We start from the raw sequence: 22,964 nt of genomic DNA on the forward strand, positions 1-22,964 counted from the left end.
ATTAAGACAATTAAAGTTTTATTACATAAGTAATGTTTTTGAAAAACCCAAATTCTCTATATATCTCAGCGCTTCTCATTCTCAGGAATGTATGGATTTTGATTACTTTTTTTTAATAAAGTGCAATTAATAAAAACATTTGAACATGTAGTCATTACTCTCTGTCCCAATGTCAAACGTTAACAAACGAGCAGCATGGGAATCAAGGTTTTCCTTTCAACCAACTTTGAGACATAAATAGCTATGATTTACATAAATATAACGACTTCATAGACTTGTATTGGAAACGACCCATTTTGTACTGTACTGACATGTCTATCCACTAACATTTTGTACTGTACTGACATGTCTATCCACTAACATTTTGTACTGTACTGACATGTCTATCCACTAACATTTTGTACTGTACTGACATGTCTATCCACCTAACATTTCACTGACTTGCGGATTGAAAATCCTGAGATGTTTAATCCTAAACACTCTGGATTTCCCCTTAGGGTAAAACAGCCCTACGTCTTTCCCTACCGTAGTGATTCTACACATGGCTTTTTACGTCTGTGGCCAACACAAGCAGATCCTACCCAGTCCCATTGATCCAGCCCTGTCATTAGGTGGCGCTAGAAACACAGGGCGAGTGCACATAGAGGCCAGCCCAGGGCCTGTAGGTGTCACTCCACGTTCCTCAGTTGAGTGCCAGTCCCTCGCTGACGGGCATGTTGATATGGGCAGTCAGCAGAGGTGCACTTTTGCCCTCTCGTAGAACAAACACCTGAAATTACACAACGATTGTCAACAATGGCTTAACATTTTACACAGGCTGCAGTTCCAGGAAACAGCAGAACGGCTTTACGCCAATTTTCCCTTATGGAACAATCGAGAGAATGACAGAGGAGAGAAATGCGTACTTTGATAATGTCCGAGATTCCCTTATCACTCAGGCACTCCACGAACGTGTCAATAGGGTAGTTGAGCCCGGGAACCAGTAAGGGGATCTGTGGAGTTCAAACCCATTTAGACACAATGAAGAAACAGATACAGGCTACAACAATGGTTCTGGGGCGTACAGCACGGGGTCTGGGGCGTACAGCACGGGGTCTGGGGCGTACAGCACGGGGTCTGGGGCGTACAGCACGGGGTCTGGGGCGTACAGCACGGGGTCTGGGGCGTACAGCACGGGGTCTGGGGCGTACAGCACGGGGTCTGGGGCGTACAGCACGGGGTCTGGGGCGTACAGCAGGGGCAAGGGTGTATGGCAAATGTGGACAGTCACCTTAAAGAAGGCCGTCTTCATGCTGTACAGGCTCTCATCGTAGAGAAAGCTGATGGCCAAGTTCATGACGGGACGGCACACAGCTGTGTTCTGGATGTTCAGGGTTAGCTTGAAGGACGGGCCCAGGCCCTGCACCTAAACACAGGCAGGATGACATGTCATTCTGCTTGTGGAAAAAACATGTGGCCTTTGGAGATGTAAGTAGACGGCTGCCTACAGACTGGAGCACATTGTGAGTTCTGTGCTAAAACATTGAGGCAAGTAATCGTGTTCACTTGGACAGCAGACTCACCACAGCGTTCATCCTGAGAGGCTCGGACAGGCTGGAGGACATGGGAGTGAGACTGGACTCCAGGGCTTTAACGTAAGCCCTCGCTGCGGCCAGCCGGAGACGACTCAGGTCCATCTGGAAGGCCCTGTGCATCGCTGGGAGACACAAGAAACCAAAACAACCATGAAAACAGGACCAGGAACACAACAGGAACTTCCTCCAAGACAACAGCCATGGAAAACCCAAAACGGACAGACCACTGCTTAGTTTGAAGTGGTGGTGGCCAGAAAGGCTCCGGGTGGAGACACCTACCCACAGAGTTCTCCCTCTCTCTCATGGTCTGGTCCACATACAGCTTGGTCTTCTTGGGGACGTTGAGACGGATGCTTTGTGCCAGAGGGGGGCCAGGGGCGGAATCTCTGTCATCGAATACGGCAGTCCTCTTAAGGATTTTCACGATCAGACCCCCTCCTACGGAACATATGAACTTGCACTGAAATCAGGCAGGGTGGCATCTTATCAATTCACCATCTGTCCATCAAAACCAGCTTCTGAAACCCGAGGACCCTCGATAATCCCAAGTTTGCAACTCCATGCTAAATAAACCAGATAATATGTACCTTTAGTGGTCATAATAAGAGTCCCATCTTCTCGTCCATATCTCCCAAAGCAAATGCTGGTCACTATGTCCTGGAACACATGAACTGACAATTAAGTACGAATCCTGACAGTAGGATACGGTCTTAAAAATCCTAAACACTTTGACCTCAAATGTCCAAAACAAACAGAAAATAAATGATCAAGTGAATCGGTTTCTAAAGCATCAGAATTGAATAGCCTCTAACAGGTGCTATAATTACCGGAGTCTTGATGGTGCTGATGAGGTTTTTATCCCTGTACAAGTGGACTTCAGAGTTAGCCAGGCCCACTAGCACTGCTTGGAAGCCCCGGGTGGGAAGATCCATAACACTCATGGTGGTGACAGGGGCAGGCAGACAGACGGTCCACAGCTTCTTCCCCTGGACACAAAGTAAGGCTTATTCCAAGTATTATGCCCAAGAGCTTCTAAGGAGCTTATCAAGCAGAGGTGTTACCAACCTTCTGTGTGAAGCCCTGCAGGGTCTCCTGGGCGCAGCCCACCACCACATTCTTCCCTATCCTCACCAAACCCACGGGGTGAGAAGAAAGCTCGATGCAGTACTTGGGCTTCGGGGACTCCCTGCAAGGAGACCGCAAAACAAAATGACATCCAGCCATATCCGCTGCATCGTCCAAATCTAAATAACACACAGAGGCCCGATACAGTATGTGTAACATTAAATGTCACATTGAGCAACGATGTGTGGCGCTTGGTCGCCGTACCTGCGGAGGACGTAGATGTTCCCGTTGCGACAGGCCACGGTAATCCGAAACTCCACGTCAAACTGACCAGTCACGTCCATCTGAGTGGGAGCGCTGGGCAGGGACATCTGAGGTAACAAGAACAGGGATGGCAACAGTGGGAATCATGCCAATTTATCCACATGACCGAACCTGGATGAATGCAAATATTTTCTTGGTTTCCATTTCACCTAACGGACTATTTAAACTGACCTTGGTGAGGACCGTGAAGGCCTCGGGGTCCAGGATGTAGACATCTTTACTCTCAGTACCAATAACCAGACAGCTGACTGCGTCCTCATCAGCCATGTTCTTCTTCAGGGTGCTGATGCACGTAATAACGGTCTAAGAACAGATTTACAAACGTTTAACTGTGGGGGTTTGTTGCACCACAACCACAGCTGTAAGGAAAGCTACCTGTCTTCGTATTGGCTGCTCCTTATAAAGGTTCACAAAAGCCTCCATGTCTTGAGGGTCCAACATGAGGAACCTTGAGAAATGAAAGGGAACAATGGCAATATGATGAAAATATATCAAGACCCAGTAATGAGGCGGCTCACAGACAGACGTGGTTACATACTGAATTTTTACCTCAAAGATCTGACAGAGAGGGGAACATCAGCCTTGTCTCTAGAGGAAGGCAGAGAAGAAAATGTATTTAATACAATGACCTGATCAAAATCCACAGTCCTAATACTTTTTGTGAATATACTTTAGGTGTCACATGGCCTGGGTTTACAGAGAGCAAATCTATTCTGATTTGTCTTTTGACTAATCACACCAGCTTAGAAACAGATCTGATGTGATTAGTCCAAAGCCAATTAGTGTAAAACAAAATACCAGAATTGAGCAGCCAGAGTAAAAAGTAATATCACCATAGGGTACTGAATTTTAAAGGAAACCCTTTGAAGAGGGTCAGGTAATCATGCTTTGTCCACTGAATAAAATAAATATTCAAAAGGAACATTACATACTATTGGCTGAAACGTACCTAATGCTGTCCAACATCTCCTTCAAGCTCAATGGGTCAATCATGTCCTTAAAAAAAGAGAAAGGAAAGTACAGCAGTTCAAATAAAAACAGAAGCAGACTTCATTCCGAAATCTTTGCATCTTCGCTCACCTCCCTGGCCTGGTTCCAAACGTCTTGTTCCAGAGCATTGACCTCTAATGGGGGAAGAGTAAACTTGAAGTAGGGTCGCAGGTTTTTATAGACATAGATGTAAGGTCCGGATGCTACAGCAATTGCAGGGGTGCGCGGCTCGTGCTGGTCCATGAGGAAAGACACTAAGCCAGTGGGCAGGTCAAGCAGTGTGTTCTCACTCATCAGGCCTGTTCCGCGGTAAACCTTTAGCTTCATGTTGCTTGAACCGGTCCCCAGGTCCCCCACCACTAACTGCAACAGATGGAGGGAGCAATTTAATCCTGTACATTACAGGCACACTAATAAAAACACCACATGAATACACATCCACAGAACGAAAAGAACGAGTCACAGTCAAAACAGGTATGAAGAGCTCCTTCCTATGACAAAAAAAAAAGATTAGAGGTAGAGAAAGAGAAAAACAGCAAGTGTAGTGAGATTAATCTTACTTTATTCTCTCCATCACCATGCAGGTCTGCCAGAACTATATAAGAAATACACAATCCACAGTTAAATGTGTTAGCTGAGGACATAAAGTAGATAATCTAGATCAACATGTATTGACAGATAATAGATGTATTAAGTTAGCATCAACATTAAAGCAAATGTTTATTTAAAACAAGGAAAACTGAAAGTGGTGCAGTTATCTTACCAATACAGGATGAAAAAGTATAGAGATTGGCTACTGGATCGTAGTGGGCATCTAACCATTTTCCGTTAATGTCTGTACTGTAAAAAAAAATAACTCCATGTAACTTATTTTTATTTCATTTAACATTGATTTATACAGGGAAAATACATTTTGAAAGATAGTGGAGGCTACAGCAAAGTGAAGTTGCATATGACCAAAAAGGTCAAATGTATCAGACCACTTTATGTTGAAGTAAAAATTACAATTCAAAACTCTCATGTTGAAAAGATGTTGTAGCCTTGACAACAAAAGATGAAGAGGGCTCAGCACAGTAAGTTAATGGGTAATTCCACCTATTACTACCCTTTCTGTCCCCAGGACATTACACATATGCGTGAAAAGTATCTGTTTAATACATTATATTATCAAGCTAAGTGTCCTGCACTGTCCAAATTGCAATGTGAAGATACATCATTGTAAAACCTTAATAGAAACTACCTAGATCACTGAAAACAATTTATTTTAGCCCATCCACTCTCTAACACTACACTTTACCATGAAATATAATGATTAGAATAATTGTATTTTATTTTTATTATTGTGATCTTATTTTATTTGTATTATTGTGTTCCAACTGAGACACAAAATACTTTTTCTCATTGGAAATTCATAATATGTTAGCTAAAATAAAAACAATTGTGTCCCCAGGTTTTTACCCTGACACATTCCCCCTTATAGAAATGTGTGACATTCCATAAGTCACATGAGCAACAGGAAGTAGCACCATTTGAGTCTCCTGAAGGCCATAGGAAGACCAAACATCAGTTCTTACAATATGATAATAAAATACAGAAAAAAAGAGTGTAAGTATGACAGAGAATGTCAATCTCAACATTCAGTCCAGTTACCTAAATTATTTCTTTAAAAACAATTATGTTTTGGTAAACCACTTGCAGGTGCTAAATGTTCTCATGATATTATCATTTATGCCATGTGGCAAAATTTAGCTTAAGTTAATAATTTTAAAAGGCTAATTGATCATTAGAAAACACTTTTACAATTATGTTAGCACAGCAGCAAACGGTTGTGCTGATTAAAGATGCAATAAAACTGGCCTTCTTAATAGTAGTTGAGTATCTGGAGCATCAAAGTCAAAGTATTTTTATTTTTCAGATGCTCTGAACAGTGAAATTCTTGTGATATGCCACCCGACATCTATGCAGTAGGCATAAAAAAATATATATAGCAAAAATATACATAACAATAGAAACTAGCAGCAATTCCAGAGAATGGAGAAATGGGAATATGGACAGTATGGGAATAGGAATCTTAAATATTATAATGTAGTAAAGCCTATAAATGGATACATTAAAATATGCTAATGTACATTGAATGTAGCCTACACAGAAAGTGACCAGTGCATCTGAAATGTTCATGTGATCAATATGATCATAGATCAATATTGCTGGTTGAGAAGCCTTTTAGCCTGGGGGGAAAAAACTGTTTGGCTGGAAGTGCGTGCCCTGAGTCTCCGTAACGTCTACCAGACGGCAGCAGTGTGAACAAACCAAAGCCTGGGTGGCTGTAATCTTTTATGATGTTCCGTGCTTTCCTAAGGAATCATGTGTGGAAGATGCTTTGCACGAAAGGGAGATGGCAGCCAATAATGTGCTCCGCTGGGTTCAACACCAGGATCACCAGGATCCAGTTGCAATGGGAGGTGTTAAGACCCAGGGTCCTGAGCTTGGGGACGAGCTATTGTGGGTTCGATCACAGGCTAAAAATGACCAGAAACAAATAGCCTTCTTCTGAAACTGATCAGTCTATTCTTGTTCTGAGAAATGAAGGCTATTCCATGTGAGACATTGCCAAGAAACTGATGACCTTGTACAGTGCTGTGTACTACTCCCTTCACAGAACAGCACAAACTGTCTCTAACCAGAATAGAAAGAGGAGTGGGAGGCCCGGTGCACCACTGAGCAAGCGGACAAATACATTAGAGTCTAGTGTGAGAAACAGACACCAGTCACAGGTCCTCAACTGACAGCTTCATTAAATAATACCAGCAAAACACCAGTCTCAACGTCACCAGTGAAGAGGCGTATCCAGGATGCTGGCCTTATAGAAAAATCTAAGTTTGTGGTGTTCGGATCACAAAGAATATTTGTACTTGACGCCATCTGTCAAGCATGGTGAAGGCAATGTGATGGTCTAGGGGTGCTTTGGTGTTGGTAGGGTGGGAGATTTGTACAGTGTAAAAGGGATCTTGAAGAAGGAAGGCTATCACTCCATTTTGCAATGACATGCCATACCCTGGGGACAACGCTTGACTGGAGCCAATTTCCTTCTACAACAGGAAAATGACCCAAATCACAGCTCGAAACTATGCAATAACTATTTAGGGAGAAGCAGTCACACAAGCACACACTTGTATAAAGTACACTCTTGCAAAAGCATGCACACACACAATTGTTACAGCTTTTATGTTGCAATTTAGACTATCAATCAATCAAAATGTATTTATAAAGCGCTTTTTACAACAGCAGTTGTCACAAAGTGCTTTACAGAGACACCCGGCCTTAAACCCCAAGGAGCAAACAACAGCAGTGTTGAATTTCAGTGGCTAGGAAAAACTCCCTAAGAAGGTCGAATTTTAGGAAGAAACCTAGAGAGGACCCAGGCTCAGAGGGGTGACCAGTCCTCTTCTGGCTGTGCCGGGTGAGATATTAAGAGTCCAATTGGAATAATAAATACATTTCTCTTGGCTAAATCCTGAGTATATTCGATTTTAGACTAGGTCAGAAGTATGACCAGGTGGACAAGGACAGGAACAGCAACGGTCCCCCCAAACCAGGTAATCCGCAGGTGTGGACCAGGACCTCATCTCCTTCTAAAATTTAAAATTGGAGGAAACTGAGAAAAGTTAGTAGTACATCCCTCATGTCCCCCAGCACAATAATATAGCAGCGTAACACCTTGGAAACTGAGACGGGGGGGTCCGGTGACACTGTGGCCCTACCCGGGGGAGGCCCCGGACAGGGCCCAACAGGCAGGAAATCAATCCAACCACATTGCCAGGCATCAACCAAAGGGACACCCACCAACCGCAACCCCCCTGAATGAGGGCCGAGTATTGCTAGCAGCGTACAGCCCAACTGCACAAGTGCGCAATAGAGAGTCAACAACAAGCCAGTGACTCTTCCCCCGAAGGGCATTGGAGGGAGGGCATCCCAGTGGCGACGAGAGCCCACCTGGCAAGACAGCAAGGGTGGACAGTATCAAGCCTACTGGTCACCTTCACGCCCCCGGGCCAGGCTACACCTAATTATAAACCGTGCTGTAGAGATGAGTTTTTAGTAGACACTTGAAAGTTTGCACTGAGTTTGCATTTCTAACCTTAATTGGCAGATCATTCCACAGGAGTGGAGCTCTATGAGAAAAGGCCCTGCCGCCAACTGTTTGTTTAGAAATTCTAGGTACAATTAAAAGGCCTGCATCTTGCGATCTAAGGTTACGTGTAGGTATGTATGGCTGGATCATTTCAGCAAGGTAAGTAGGAGCAAGTCCATGTATTGATTTATAGGTTAAGAGTAAAACCTTAAAATCAGCCCTAACCCTAACAGGCAGCCAATGTAAGGATGCCAGGACAGGAGTAATGTGTTCAATTTTTTTTTGTTCTAGTTAGGATTCTAGCAGCTGTGTGCAGCACTAATTGAAGTTTATTTATTAATTTGTCTGGATAACCAGAGAGAAGAGCATTGCAGTAATCTAATCTAGAAGTAACGAAAGCATGAATTAATTTTTCTGCATCAGTTTTTGATAGAAAGTTTCTAATTTTTGCGATGTTTCGAAGATGAAAATAAGCAACTCTTGAGACATATTTTATATGTTCTTCAAAAGAGAGGTCAGGGTCAAGGGTAACGCCAAGGTTTTTTACAGTTTTTTGGGATACGACCATGCAGCCGTCGAGGTTCACAGTGAGATCTGCTAACAACGCTCTTTGTTTTTTGGGTCCTAAAAGGAGCATTTCTGTTTTATTTGAGTTTAAGAGCAAGAAATTCTCTGTCATCCACTTCCTAATATCTGAAACGCATGCTTCCAAAATAGCTAATTTAGGGGCTTCTCCATGCTTCATTGAAATATATAACTGTGTGTCATCAGCATAACAGTGAAAGTTAATATTGTGATTTCGGATTACATCGCCCAGAGGGAGCATGTATAGTGAGAAAAGTAATGGGCCCAGAACCGAGCCTTGAGGAACTCCAAAGCATACCTTTGACTTGTCAGAGGATATGCCATCCACACTAACGAACTGATATCTCTCAGATAAATAAGATTTAAACCAGGCTAGAACATGTCCACGTAGCCCAATATTGGTTTCCAGTCTCTCTAAGAGAAGGGAGTGATCAATAGTGTCAAAAGCAGCACTAAGATCAAGAAGCAACAGGACGGATGCGGAACCTTTGTCTGAGGCCATTAGAAGGTCATTTGTTACCTTCACGAGTGCAGTCTCAGTACTATGATGAGATCTAAAACCAGACTGGAATATTTCATAAATGTTTTTTGTCTTTAGGAAGGCATTCAGTTGTTGGGAAACACATTTTTCTAAGATTTTTGAGAGGATTAGATTTTGGTTCGATATTGGCCTATAATTGTTTAATATGTCGGGATCTAGATTAGATTTTTTTAGAAGAGGCTTAATTTCCGCAATTTTTAATGAGTTTGGTACGCATCCGGAGGAAAGGGAGCAATTTATTATGTTCAGCATTGGCTGACCTAGCACAGGAAATAACTCCTTAAGTAATTTTGTAGGAATCGGGTCTAGCTGAGAGTTTGTGGGTTTAGAACTCATTACAAATTTTGTAAATGTGTCGAGCGATACAGTATCAAAAAACTCAAGTGTCCCCATTGACACCTGATCAGGGAGGTTCCGGATATTTTTTGGACAACTGAGATTTTTAGGACCATAACTATTTAAGGATTCAGTTATTTGTTTTCTAATGGTGACGATCTTTTCATCAAAGTAGTTCATGTATTCATTACAACTAAAGTGAAGACCCACTTCACTTGCTAAGCTTTGCTTTTTTGTTAACTTTGCAACTGTATCAAAGAGAAATTTTGGATCGTTTTTGTTCGCCTCAATCAGGTTGGAGAAATAAGCTGATCGAGCAGACGTGAGTGATTTTCGGTATTGTACTGTACTGTCTATCCAGGCTAGTCTAAATACTTCCAACTTGGTGGAGCGCCACCTTCGCTCCAATTTTCTGGAGGCTTGCTTAAGTGCTCTAGTATTGTCGGTGTACCAAGGAGCAAGTTTCTTATTGCGTATTTCTTTAGTTTTTAGTGGTGCAACTATGTCTAATGTATTTCGCAGTATTGAGTTTAGATCCTCGATTTGATCGTTTACAGATTTATTTACTCTGTCATTTATGAGCGAACTAGTAAGAATATCAAGGAATTTATTTGTAATCCGAGAATTTATAGTACGGCTTTTGAAACTCATTGTTTGGGGGGCAAGTGGATTTCTTGTTTTAACGGTAAATGTAATAAGACAGTGATCCGATAATCCAGGATTTTGGGGGTAAATTATTAGATCTACAATATCTATTTCTCGTGACAGGACTAAATCTAAGGTATGATTGTGGCAATGTGTTGGACCTGAGACATGTTGGATGAAACCCATTGAGTCGATTATGGCTTGAAAGGCTTTTTGAAGAGGATCATTGGGGTTTTCCATATGGATATTGAAATCGCCAAAAATTAGAATACTATCTGCCATGACTACAAGGTTAGACAAGAATTCTGGAAACTCATTGAGGAACAATGTGTATGGCCCGGGGGGCCTATAAATAGTAGCTATGTAAAATTATTTATCGGCCTGGTTAAATTTCATGAGTAAAACTTCGAAAGAATGAAACTCTGTGATATGTTTGAGAGTAAGTTTATATTTACTGTCATAAATATTAGCCACACCCCCTCCTTTTCTGGACGCACGAGGGATATGATCACTAGTATAGCCAGGAGGAGAGGCCTCATTTAAGGCAGTGAATTCATTAGGCTTTAGCCACGTTTCACATAAACCAATAGCATCTAGTTTATGATCAGAGATTAATTAATTTACCGCAACTGCCTTTGGAGCAAGAGATCTAATATTTAGGAGTCCCATTTTGAGATGCGAAGTGATACAATTATTTTTATTTTTGACCGAGGTGGAGGAAGGCTTTATCTTAATAAGGTTGTTTTTGTTAGCACTACCTTGTTTAACTTTTCTCAGCCTGGAACAAGTCACAGTGTCAATAGGTAAAGCTGTACTTACTACTCTGGCTATGCTATTGACAGACTCCACTATGCTAGCAGGCTGGCTAACAGCCTGCAGCCTGACCTGCACCCTATCTCATGTTAAAGCTATAGGAGTGAGACTCCTGTCAATGTTCCTAGACAAAAGAAGAGCACCACTCCAGCTAGGATGGAGTCCGTCGCTCCTCAGCAGATCAGGCCTGGCCCTATTTCTGGGAGAGTCCCAAAAAGAAGGCCAGTTATCTACAAACTCTACCTCCTGCGACGGGCAGAACTCCGTTTTCAGCCAGCGATTGAGTTGCGCAAGTCTGCTGTAGAGCTCGTCACCACCCCTAGCTGGGAGGGGGCCAGAGACAATTACTCGATGCCGACACATCTTTCTAGCTAATTTACACGCTGATGCTATGTTCTGCTTCGTAACCTCTGACTGTTTCATCCTAACATCGTTGGTGCCAACGTGGATAACAATATCTCTGTACTCTCTATACTTGCCAGTTTTAGACTTCGCTAGCACCAACCCCAGATTTGCGGCTACGTCGGTGGCTCTGCCCCCCGGTAAACAATGTACGATCGCCGGCTGATTCTTTAGTCTAATACTGCGTGTGATGGAATCGCCAATGACTAAAGTTTTCAGTTTTTCAAGTCCACCGGTAGAACATGCCTGCCGACCATTCCCCTCCGAAGACGGCTCGGGCCTTGACTCCGACTCCAGTGGGGAAAACCTGTTCAAAGTCTCAGTTGGTTTTAGCAACGATTCAGGTTTAACTGGTCGACGGCATTTCTTCCCAGTGACCAAGAGAAAGTTATTGCCCGGCTGCAGGAGCTGTGCCGGGGGGCTAACAAAACTATCGTTTCTACCTGGTGGCACTGACGCAGATTTTTCTATTTCTACACTAGCATAATCCTTGCCTGGCATTTGCGTCAGAAGCCGAGCCTCTAACTCTGCTATCTTTAACTTAAGACGAACATTCTCCTCCGTGTTGTTGCTACAACAATTACAGTGAAAAGGCATTGTAATGATACTTAGCCTCCGGTGTTCAGGGGTGAGTAGTTCTGTTAATTATGTCCAAAAAGAGTCCCGGTGTAGAAAAGTTGGGTAAGAGGTCAACAGATAAATATTGCGTTGGTAAAACTCTAAGATAGTATTTTGACCAATTAGTTTATATTGAGTAAATTCGAAAAAGTTTGGCAGGTAGCCAGGTAGGTAACAGCAGGCAGAGTACAGCACGTCAACAATCCCACAATGCCGACTAAGGTTTTTTTTGCCAAATTGACCTCTGTTTAATCTTTGTTTATTTGAAGGAAGTTGTGTGAAATGCAGTTATTCTCGCACAAACAAGCACTCATTCCTGTTACTCAATCATCATTCCTGTTACATAATTGTGCTTTATAATAAAAAAAGAGAACTTATTTTTCAATTATGTTTGGTCTATCATTTAAACAATTGTTTGATTAATCACATGACAGATTTATGATTATATTGAGGTTGGGGTCTAGTGTTTTTAAAATCAACACATTTTGCCTGCATATGTTGTGACTTTTTAGCTACAGATATATTTTTTGAACGTGGAAAAAAACTAAGAAACTAGTTGGCATGACTTTTAATTTAACTTAAACAGTTAGGGTTTTGGCAACAGGACTGAGAAAAACACAACCATCTTTCATTAAGAAACTTAATGATATATATATTTGCCTGAGAATGACCTTTACACATTTTGAATAGTTAAACATGTGTTATTAGATACAGTGCTGAAAAAATGTATAAAGAATGAAAAGTTACAACATAATATAATACAAATTATTTATTACTTTTAGCATGTATTCGTGGAGGTACGTTTTTAATTATGAAGTAGTTAATCTTGAATGCATGGCTGAGTTAACATCAGTTTTTCACCACCAAACCAGTGATCTACTTGAGCACTTTGAATTTGTGTAATGTTGAGCAGCTCCGGCTAGCTTCAGTAAGCATTCACGTTACTGATAAAGAAAACCCATTAATGTCAAATTTGGAGAGGTATTTAAATGAATTACAATTACCATTTACAGTATTAGTTAAAGGGCTCTAAACCAGCTTCATGTAGTACCCTGGAATGCTTTTCCAGCAGTCATGAAAATGATACGTTTTTATTTGTTTTATAACTACTGCCTACAGTTGTTTTAATGAAGGTATTGTAAAAGGATAAGCAAAACACTGAAAACTTTAATACTGTAAAAGTTAGAGCAATTAGCTAGGCAAGCAAAGACAATCAGGTAGAAGTTTGTGACCCCTCAGTTTTGTTTCCCCATATACATAGCTGATGGTACATGAATTAATTATAGTCAACACGTTACATGTTTTGATGGCTTTGAAATGTGTATTTAATAAAACATTCTATTTTCGGGCGGGGTTGCGTAGAGTGTAATCTGTGTAATAATGTAGTATTTTAAATGTATTATGAAGGAATGTTTCATTGAAAGTTGTATGCGCCTAGGTAAGAGATCTGTCAATAGGAACATCTGTGTTTAGATTCTCTCTTTCAATAGACTCTGTGCACCAGTGTAGTGGCGAACTTCCGCTTTTGTCTAGAAGTCGGTATTGCAGTTTCCGGTTTACTTACTAATACTCATCCGCATTAGTAAACACCTAAACTCACAACAAGATGAGTGATCCTGTTGTACGAAAAAAAGAAAAGAAATATAATGTACGTGACTCATTGAAGTTTCAAGGTACAAGTGGGGCATCATTTTAATCAGGAGAATGTCCTCTTTTTAATAAAATATGGCTTGCGCCATTCAATGACTTCAAACGCTAGACTAGAAATAGTCAGAAAAGGCGATTTTTTTTTATATACTTCCACGTAATGCAGGTTTAAGCGCAATTAATACCATATAGGACCAGATGTTTACTTCCTATGCCAGTTGATATTTTTCAGTTTCGTTGTGAAATGAGGTTACAGTAGTAAAATAAAAGAGGAGTCCTGTTTTGGTGCTTTTTTGAGGCTATGGAATTTTAAGCATCATTCAGGTTAGAAGAGACTGAACAAAGGTTCGTTTCAATTAACTTACTATGGGGACGTGCTAGCGTTCCAGCTCAGCCAGCGTTCTTTTGCCGTTTTTGAGGCTAGGGTGAATTTTTATGCATTCTATTGTCCTGCCTAATACTACACTAAAAAGGAACACATCGCTAACTAGCTTACACCACAGTAAACTACTTACCCTCGTAGTTGTGCAGATAACTCGATACGTAGAGTTTGAATCCCTTGTTCCGCTTGCTTGTTGGAGCAGAGGACCAGGCATCAACAATTTGATGTACATCACTAATGCTTATTTTAGGCAGGTCTTGGAGACATCTACTAAAAACTGAAATTTTGGGCTACGTGGGTGATCGCCTTAAGTAAACCGGAAAGTGATATGCCGAAATCTGGCTAAAGCGGAAGTTTGTCCAAACGCTTGTGCACAGAGCCTATAGGTTGTGCTCTGGTAACCACAGGAATGTTTACACTGACCATCTGGCATGGGGGTTATCGTCTTGAAAACACGATCTTTGCGAGGTAGACGCCCTTCAATGAATATATCTGTTTATAACTAGCTCTACCTTGAGAAAATGTTGGAACATTCATTGAAATAGGACAACTCTGCTGCATTATTCCAATAAATACAGAATGTATTTTCTCCCTTGATTTGTGCAGGTTCTCAATTATTCAACCACTATACGTAACCGCTAAATTCTAACAGCAGTGGTTAGACATGCCCCCTCATTTATACACAAAGCACCTGCAGAGTTGTGTCATCCCGGCGCCGGGCCTGGATATTATGACAGATATTTGGACATTCAAAGCTCAATAGCTCACAAACAACTTAAGCTAAAGAACTTAAGTTAATCTCTTTATGAAAGAAAATAGGTGTACAACACCGCAAATACCGATAGTTATGTCACTGATAGTTGTCCTGTGCTACTTTAGAGATTTCTTACGGTTTACCTTGTAACTATGATTTCCCCCTCCATGCAAGTTTAAAATAAACTGTCATTGTGCCAAGATATTTTTTTCCTCTGCACCTACAGTACTTCCTAATGAGTTTTATACAGTGCATTTGCCAACACAACAAACCACATTATCACCATTTTCAACAACTGTCTACAACACCTGAAAACTAACTGTTCAGAAGAAAGGGACACATGGGTCCAGGTATCGTTCCTTCATTCGTTTGTTCGTTTACTTTGGACAACGAAATAATGAGCAAACAAGTCCCTTTTTTGTTTATTCGTTTCTTCAGAAAAAAAAAAAGCACCCAATATTTACATTTTCCCCAGAGGGGAATGCCTGTCATTGGCTAAATACACAGGATATACATTCATTGTTTTTACCTGAGGCCATATGGTTATTTTTCAATATCTACTTAAGATTTGTAAGCCAACTATACATGCTGTCAGCCTATTATTTGGCTTAACTGACTGAATAAATGTATTGAATTAGCCCAAATGTACATTTGTTACACATTGACAGTCATCAGGCTGGTCATAGGCAATGGGGTGAGGGGGATGACGACTTGCAGGCTCAACAAGCTATTGAGGAAGGCAGTTGGATAGCGAGAAGACCCTTCTCATCCTCCCTAAGATGAGCTGTGGAAGCTGAGGAACACCTTCAGCCTCTGCTCATCCCACCAGTTGTTCATCCTCAACATCAGTGTTTCTGAATCCTGATCCGCGGGACCCAAAGGGGTGCACGTTTTTGTTTTTGCCGTTAGCGCTCACACACCTGTTGCAAATGTTGCCCTACCACTTACACACTTGATTGATGTAAGTAACCTATAATCAAGCCTTTAGTTTGAATCAGGTGTGTGAGTGCTTGGGCAAAAACAGAAACCAGCACCCCTTTGGGTCCCGAGGACCAGGATTATGAAACACTGCCCTACATTACTATGGAACACAAATCTATAGATCAATGCAGCCTGTATTATATTTGCTGCTCCAATATTGTGCAGTGTTACTGTGGTTGGTGTTTACTTATTGTTTAAGGCTAAATTATAGATATGTTAGAAAATGAGTAATAAATATTGTCATTTCAGTGAAATATTGCTGTTCAACTTATTTGTAGCCTTTACATGCATAACTTAGATAATGACTGGGTTAAAGTGGGGAGAACAAGTATTTGATACACTGCCGATTTTGCAGGTTTTCCTACTTACAAAGCATTTAGAGGTCTGTAATTTGTAAACAAAAATCCAGAAAATCACATTGTATGATTTTTAAATAATTTATTTGCATTTTATTGCATGACATAAGTATTTGATCACCTACCAACCAGTAAGAATTCCATCTCTCACATCCCTCCTGTTTTCCACTCATTACCTGTATTAACTGCACCGGTTTGAACTCGTTACCTGTATAAAAGGACACCTGTACACACACTATCAAACGTACTCCAACCTCTCCATAATGGCCAAGACCAGAGAGCTGTGTAAGCACATCAGGGATAAAATTGTAGACCCGCACAAGGCTAGGATGGGCTACAGGACAATAGGCAAGCAGCTTGGTGAGAAGGCAACAACTGTTGGCGCAATTATTAGAAAATGTAAGTAGTTCAAGAAGACGGTCAATCTCCCTCAGTCTGGGGCTTCATGCAAGATCCCACCTCGTGGGGCATCAATGATCATGAGGAAGGTGAGGGATCAGCCCAGAACTACACGGCAGGACCTGGTCAATGACCTGAAGAGAGCTGAGACCACAGTCTCAAAGAAAACCATTAGTAAAACACTACGCCGTCATGGATTAAAATCCTGCAGCGCACGCAAGGTCCCCCTGCTCAAGCCAGCGCATGTCTAGGCCTGTCTGAAGTTGGCCAGTGACCATATGGATGATCCAGAGGAGGAATGGGAGAAGGTAATGTGATCTGATGAGACAAAAATAGAGCTTTTTGGTCTAAACTCCACTCGCTGTGTTTGGAGGAAGAAGGATGAGTACAACCCCAAGAACACCATCCCAACCGTGAAGCATGGAGGTGGAAACATCATTCTTTGGGGATGCTTTTCTGCAAAGGGGACAGGACGACTGCACCGTATTGAGGGGAGGATGGATGGGGCCATGTATCGCGAGATCTTGACCAACAACCTCCTTCCCTCAGTAAGAGCATTGAAGATGGGTCGTAGCTGGGTCTTCCAGCATGACAACGACCCGAAACACACAGCCAGGGTAACTAAGGAGTGGCTCAAGAAGCATCTCGGTCCTGGAGTGGCCTACCCAGTCTCCAGACCTGAACCCAATAGAAAATCTTTGGAGGGAGCTGAACTCCGTATTGCCCAGTGACAGCCCCGAAACCTGAAGGATCTGGAGAAGGTCTGTATTGAGGAGTGGGCCAAAATACCTGCTGCAGTGTGTGCAAACCTGGTTAAGAACTACAGGAAACGTATGATTTCTCTAATTGCAAACAAAGGTTTCTGTACCAAATATTAAGTTCTGCATTTCTGATGTATCAAATACTTATGTCATGCAATAAAATGCAAATTACTTAAATCATACAATGTGGTTTTCTGGATTTTTGTTTTAGAGTCCATCACTCACAGTTGAAAGTTACCTATGCTAAAAATTACTGACTTCTACACGCTTTGTAAGTGGGAAAACCTGCAAAATTGGCAGGTTATCAAATACTTGTACTCCCCACTGTAGATATTATACACATTTTCTAACATTGAAAAACACAGTAATATCGCAGTAAGTTTTTCAAAAACTTAAATCCAAGTTCACAATATTCTGTAGTAGGCTGAAAAACTTTTACAAAAATGTTTACAAAAAAATCAAACCTAGATTTTATACACATTTTCTAACATTTAAAAACACGTATGTTACAAAAACTTTTTCAGAAATTGACTAATTATATTCCAATTTCAAAATATTCTATATTATATGGAGGACCAAACCTGCCAAAATTTGAAATAAATGTATCAAATATATTCATACTAATAAATGTATTAATCAATATTACTTCCCTATTTATTTAATTCCTTGATCATTCATTTCAGTATTTATTTTTTATTAATTTCCATAATCATATTTCTGTACAGTATATATTTATTTCTGTATTCTTTTATTTCTGTATTTATTTCCGTATTCTTCTATTTCTGTATTAATTTCGTATTCTTTTATTTCTGTATTTCCTTAAGCTAATGAGTGGGCGGGACTAACAGTCAGATGTAGCAATCAAGCCCAGAGCAGCAGACAGAATCAGACTGTGAAGACCTTCAGTGCTGTTCTTCATAAAAAATGTCTTCCCATCATTCTGGTACAGGTTGAACTTAAAATCATCTGTCCAAAGAATGCTGTTGCAGAACTGGGCTGGTCTTTTTAGATGTTTTTTTGGCAAAGTTTAATCTGGCCTTTCTATTCTTGAGGCTTATGAATGGTTTGCACCTTGTGGTGAACCCTCTGTATTAGCTCTTGTGAAGTCTTCTCTTTATGGTAGACTTTATGGTAGGATAATGAAATGCCTACCTCCTGGAGAGTGTTCTTCACTTGGCTGGATGTTGTGAAGGGGTTTTTCTTCATCATGGAAAGGATCCTATGATCTTCCACCACTGTTGTTTTCCATGGACATCCAGGCCTTATGTTGCAGAACTTACTAGTGCGTTCTTTTTTTCTCAGAATGTACAAAACTGTTGATTTGACCACCCCTATTGTTCCTGCTATCTCTCTGGTGGATTTTTTTAATGCAGCCTAAGGATGGCCTGTTTCACTTTTACTGAGATCTCCTTTGACCGCCTGTTGTGGGTTCAACAACAGCTTCCAAATGTGAGTGCCACACCTGGAATCAACTCCAGACATTTTACCTGCTTAATTGATGAAGAACAAAGGAATAGCCCACACCTCTCCATGAAATAGCTTTAAAGTCAACTGTCCAATAAGTTTTGATCCCTTGAAAAATAGGGGGTTACATATTAAAGAGCTATAATTCCTAAACCCTTCCTCCAATTTGGACGTGAATACTCTCAAATTAAAGCTGAGAGAATGTGCTTTAAGCCCATAGTCATTATTTAACTGCAACTTGAATATATTTTTGGAACTGTAAATGTTTTCATATATATTATTTGAATGTATTTCTATTTATTATGTGTAAAGGACTTTTGTACTAGAAAAATGCTATACAAATAAAGTTGTTATTATTGTAGCGTCTGGCAGGGCAGTGTTTCGAAACCGTGACCTTCGCCTCTCCAGGCGGGCACACTACCCACTGCTCCTAATAGGGATATCTCATTTGGGGGGGTGAGTAGCGGCCCTACCAAGGTCGCTACACTACCCCCACCAAACGGGAGAGCGTGTCCTCACGCTTCACTCTACCAAGTCCCTCACGTAGACACGCCTCTCCGATGGCCATCCGGGCCAACCCCACTTCTGACACCAATGTAGCGTCTGGCAGGGCAGTGTCTCGAACCCGCGACCTTCGGCTCCCCAGGCGGGCACACTACCCAAGGTCACTACATTATTAGTAGTAATTAAAACCGCATTTTTAAAAGTTTATTTTTTTTTTATTAGAAGAAAAAAAAGATTTTGAAGACTCTAAGTGTGACTTTGGATCAAATCAAAAGTTGTGAAAGTTGTCCAGCCTAATATAGAATATACTGAACTTGGAATAATGTGTTTGTAAAAAAAAAATAAAGTTATCGTGATAATAGCGTTTATCAATGCTTGGAAAATGTATAAAAGTTGTAAAAGTTGCCCAGTCAACTTTTAAGTTATGTCATAGTTATCAGTGAAGAATTCAAGTTGTTTTCAAAGTTTAAATGTTTTCAGCGAATGTCTGTTTAATGTCTGTTGAATATCTTAATATAAAACCTGGGTCTCTTATCACTACTTATGGATTCGGCAATGCGGATATACATCTTCAGTTAATAAATTTTCACCTTATTTGAAAATAATACTTGTGTTGAGCTTACAAATTTAAAGCCAAGGACTGCTCCTTTCACCTATGAGATTCTGTTCCCGACGTTCACAAAAAAGCGACTTTCGTTCGCGAACTACCCATCATTACTCGTCTTAGCTAGTTTATGTTATACAGTTCAGTTGATGACAAATTGTGCTTGCCTGATGGTCACTTAATTGTAACGCCTAACGGTAGCCTGAAAACCCGAAATGTTATTGACGCTAACTGTACACAGTACAGTACTAAGGCAAATATCCACTGCTGTAGCTAGCTAGTTCCAATACAGCACAATACAGTCGTACCAGGTTAAAGACGCAACTACATGTACTGGTTAGTTACTATACATACTAAGAAACAGTACTGGACAGCAGATGCACAATAATGAATTTAGCTAGTTAGCTAACTTACATTAGTCAACGTAGTTATAGTATATCCAGCAAACGCTGTGATGCTGACGGATTGTTTGAGTTAGCTAGAGATTTCTAACGCTAGCTGTACAGCACAGCTAGCTACGGTAAAAGTTTACGTCAACTGAAACGTTTGAGGTAACTAGCTAGCTAACAATAGTTACAGTACAGTTCAACTTACTTTCCCTTCATCTCCGGGACTGAAGACATAATTGGCACGATATTGCTTGAATAATGTTGTAATGAGATCTGAAATTGCAAGCTGTGTTTTTGGCTGCAGAGGTATCTTCCTAGCTATGTGTGTTTAGGTTACAGTTAATCCGTAGATCGGCTTTCCCGTTTCTATGGCAGCCAATGGGAGCAGCTAGTATTCTGCCAGCAGCACTAACCATGACGTCACACTCGTATTGTAATGAGGAAACCTTCAGAATACAAGCGCCAATGTCAATATATTACATATTATTATATAGTATAAATAATCAATTTACAGTGTCAATTCATGGGAGAAAATACAGGGTATAGCCAGCTGCACTTTCTTACCCACCCACTCCATTGGGTCCAGTTCAATACACTATACCTGAATTTGGCCTATGCAAATAGCATATATAAAAAATAAATTTGACGTTGTACATTGTGTTTTATGTCTGTTCCAATATTCTTATTCATTATTTTAATGTGCATATATAATACATACCTATATTTCTTTATAATCATTATGCATTTTCTTTAAGAAAAACATAAAACTTGCATTTGAATACAATTAATTATTTTACCAATTTAAGCACATTGCAATGCACTTCAATGGTGGCTTTTATTTTGGAAAATAAATCTGTGTTAATGCTGCCAGCATAATATCCTGCTGCTAGGAGAATGGTAATATAGCAGCAAGGAAGCACAAAGAAGGAAATATTCCTCAACAAATGATATAATTATAAATAATTCCTCTAATTAAATGCCCACCAGCAATTTTGACATTTTGTTCAATGACCATGTACACCAATCAGCCATAACATTATGACTACACATTATGGCCTAATATTGTGTAGGTTCCCCTTTTGCCACCAAAACAGCCCTGTTACTTTCACGTTGTGTACAACATTACAAGCTTACTGGTCCAGTTGATAACTTGTTCACTAGGTTAAACATAACTAACTACTATGTAGATACCTAGCTATCTTTGTGCTATGTTACTATTATGTCTGTGAATTTGGGAGCAAACTATGTCAAAATGCCATTAGGGCATTACTGGCTTTAAGCAGCTGGTCTTTAACTTAGTTAGCATCACTGAGGCATTGTACACAGGTTTATAAATATAATCTTCCATTATGAAGTGATCACTGCAAACCCTGGATCCGGGGGCAATAGGTGGGCTTTGGTGCTTCATAGCTACAAGCCATTTTTGTAACACTGGTTGCCGCTTGAGAGGTAGGACATGGAAGTGTACACCTGTCCTGTAAAATGAATTTGTACTACCGGGGGCTATACAATATGACCCCCCTTTGCATCTCTTATTATCCGGTTCGTTTGAAGCCATTTTTTACCTACAGGTTATCAATCAGTTAATCTTGTATTTAGTATTGCCCACAAGCTGTAAGTGAGAAGTAACTATGCTTCTCACAAACATTACGTCACTGACGTGGTGATTCCAAGATGGCTGCGCCCTATAGTGAATTAGTAAAGTTTCAAATGTTTTTATGTACAAATGCATGCATTTTAGTTGTCAGTTAAGTTTTGTGATCCTATTACATTAATAATAGGGGCCGTACATCATAAATTAGTTCAGTTCAGCTTAGAGAAAATCTGAAATGTTATGTAGATAAATCTACAGGTGCTGTGGTAGATTTGCAAAAAGGTATCACGTCTGCTCTAAGCCTCACTGTCGGTCATGTTCTGTCAAACTGTGAGAAAGTCTGACTGCAGAATATGTTCCAATCTTTTGGAGACCAGCCTTCATGTCTTATTGCAACAATGGCCAATGTACAGGTGCTGGTCATAAAATTTGAATATCATCAAAAAGTTGATTGATTTCAGTAATTCCATTCAAAAAGTGAAAACTTGTACAGTGTATAAATTCATTCCACACAGACTGAAATATTTCAAGTTTTTATTCCTTTTAATTTTGATGATTATAACTGACAACTAATGAAAACCCCAAATTCAGTATCTCAGAAAATTTGAATATTGTGAAAAAGTTCAATATTGAAGACACCTGGTGCCACACTCTAATCAGCTAATTAACCCAAAACAACTGCAAAGGCCTTTAAATGGTCTCTCAGTCTAGTTCTGTAGGCAACACAATCATGGGGAAGACTGCTGACTTGACAGCTGTCCAAAAGACATTGACACCTTGCACAAGGAGGGCAAGACACAAAAGGTCATAGCTAAAGAGGCTGGCTGTTCACAGAGCTCTGTGTCCAAGCACATTAATAGAGAGGCGAAGGGAAGGAAAAGATGTGGTAGGAAAAAGTATACAAGCAATAGGGATAACCGCACCCTGGAGAGGATTGTGAAACAAAACCCATTCCAAAAATTTGGGGGAGATTCACAAAGAGTGGACTGCAGCTGGAGTCAGTGCTTCAAGAACCACCACGCACAGATGTATGCAAGACATGGGTTTCAGCTGTCACATTCCTTGTGTAAAGCCACTGTTGAACAAGACACAGCGTCAGAAGCG

General features: G+C 40.6%; 1 protein-coding gene across 2 annotated transcripts; it reads right to left on the bottom strand.

Annotated features, from left to right (window-relative positions):
* Nucleotide 1: 1 nt before the first annotated feature.
* Nucleotides 2-20,645, bottom strand: bbs1 (Bardet-Biedl syndrome 1). 2 transcript variants are annotated; one of them, XM_010903686.4, is made up of 17 exons: nt 20,472-20,645; nt 4,717-4,793; nt 4,514-4,548; nt 4,044-4,316; nt 3,913-3,959; nt 3,513-3,551; nt 3,339-3,411; nt 3,135-3,266; nt 2,904-3,010; nt 2,640-2,760; nt 2,402-2,560; nt 2,162-2,231; nt 1,854-2,012; nt 1,563-1,696; nt 1,271-1,405; nt 906-992; nt 2-769 (listed from the first exon to the last, which is right to left on the bottom strand). In XM_010903686.4, the coding sequence occupies exons 1-17, from the start codon at nt 20,498-20,500 to the stop codon at nt 683-685; spliced, it is 1,764 nt and encodes a 587-aa protein (XP_010901988.1). In that variant the 5' UTR covers nt 20,501-20,645; the 3' UTR covers nt 2-682. The 2 variants fall into 2 exon arrangements, with proteins under 2 accessions (XP_010901988.1, XP_010901989.1); XM_010903687.5 differs by lacking the exon at nt 20,472-20,645 and adding an exon at nt 20,292-20,413.
* Nucleotides 20,646-22,964: the final 2,319 nt, after the last annotated feature.

Source organism: Esox lucius, chromosome 7, assembly GCF_011004845.1.
Source record: "Esox lucius isolate fEsoLuc1 chromosome 7, fEsoLuc1.pri, whole genome shotgun sequence".
Classification (NCBI taxonomy): Eukaryota; Metazoa; Chordata; class Actinopteri; order Esociformes; family Esocidae; genus Esox; species Esox lucius.

Coding starts and splice junctions, on each gene's coding strand:
- bbs1 (XM_010903686.4), bottom strand. CDS start 20,500: ATGTCTTCAGTCCCGGAGATGAAGGGAAA. Junction 3,011..3,134: donor CCTTCACGGTCCTCACCAAG/GTCAGTTTAAAT, acceptor TTGTTACCTCAG/ATGTCCCTGCCCAGCGCTCC. Junction 993..1,270: donor TGAAGACGGCCTTCTTTAAG/GTGACTGTCCAC, acceptor TGAACTCCACAG/ATCCCCTTACTGGTTCCCGG.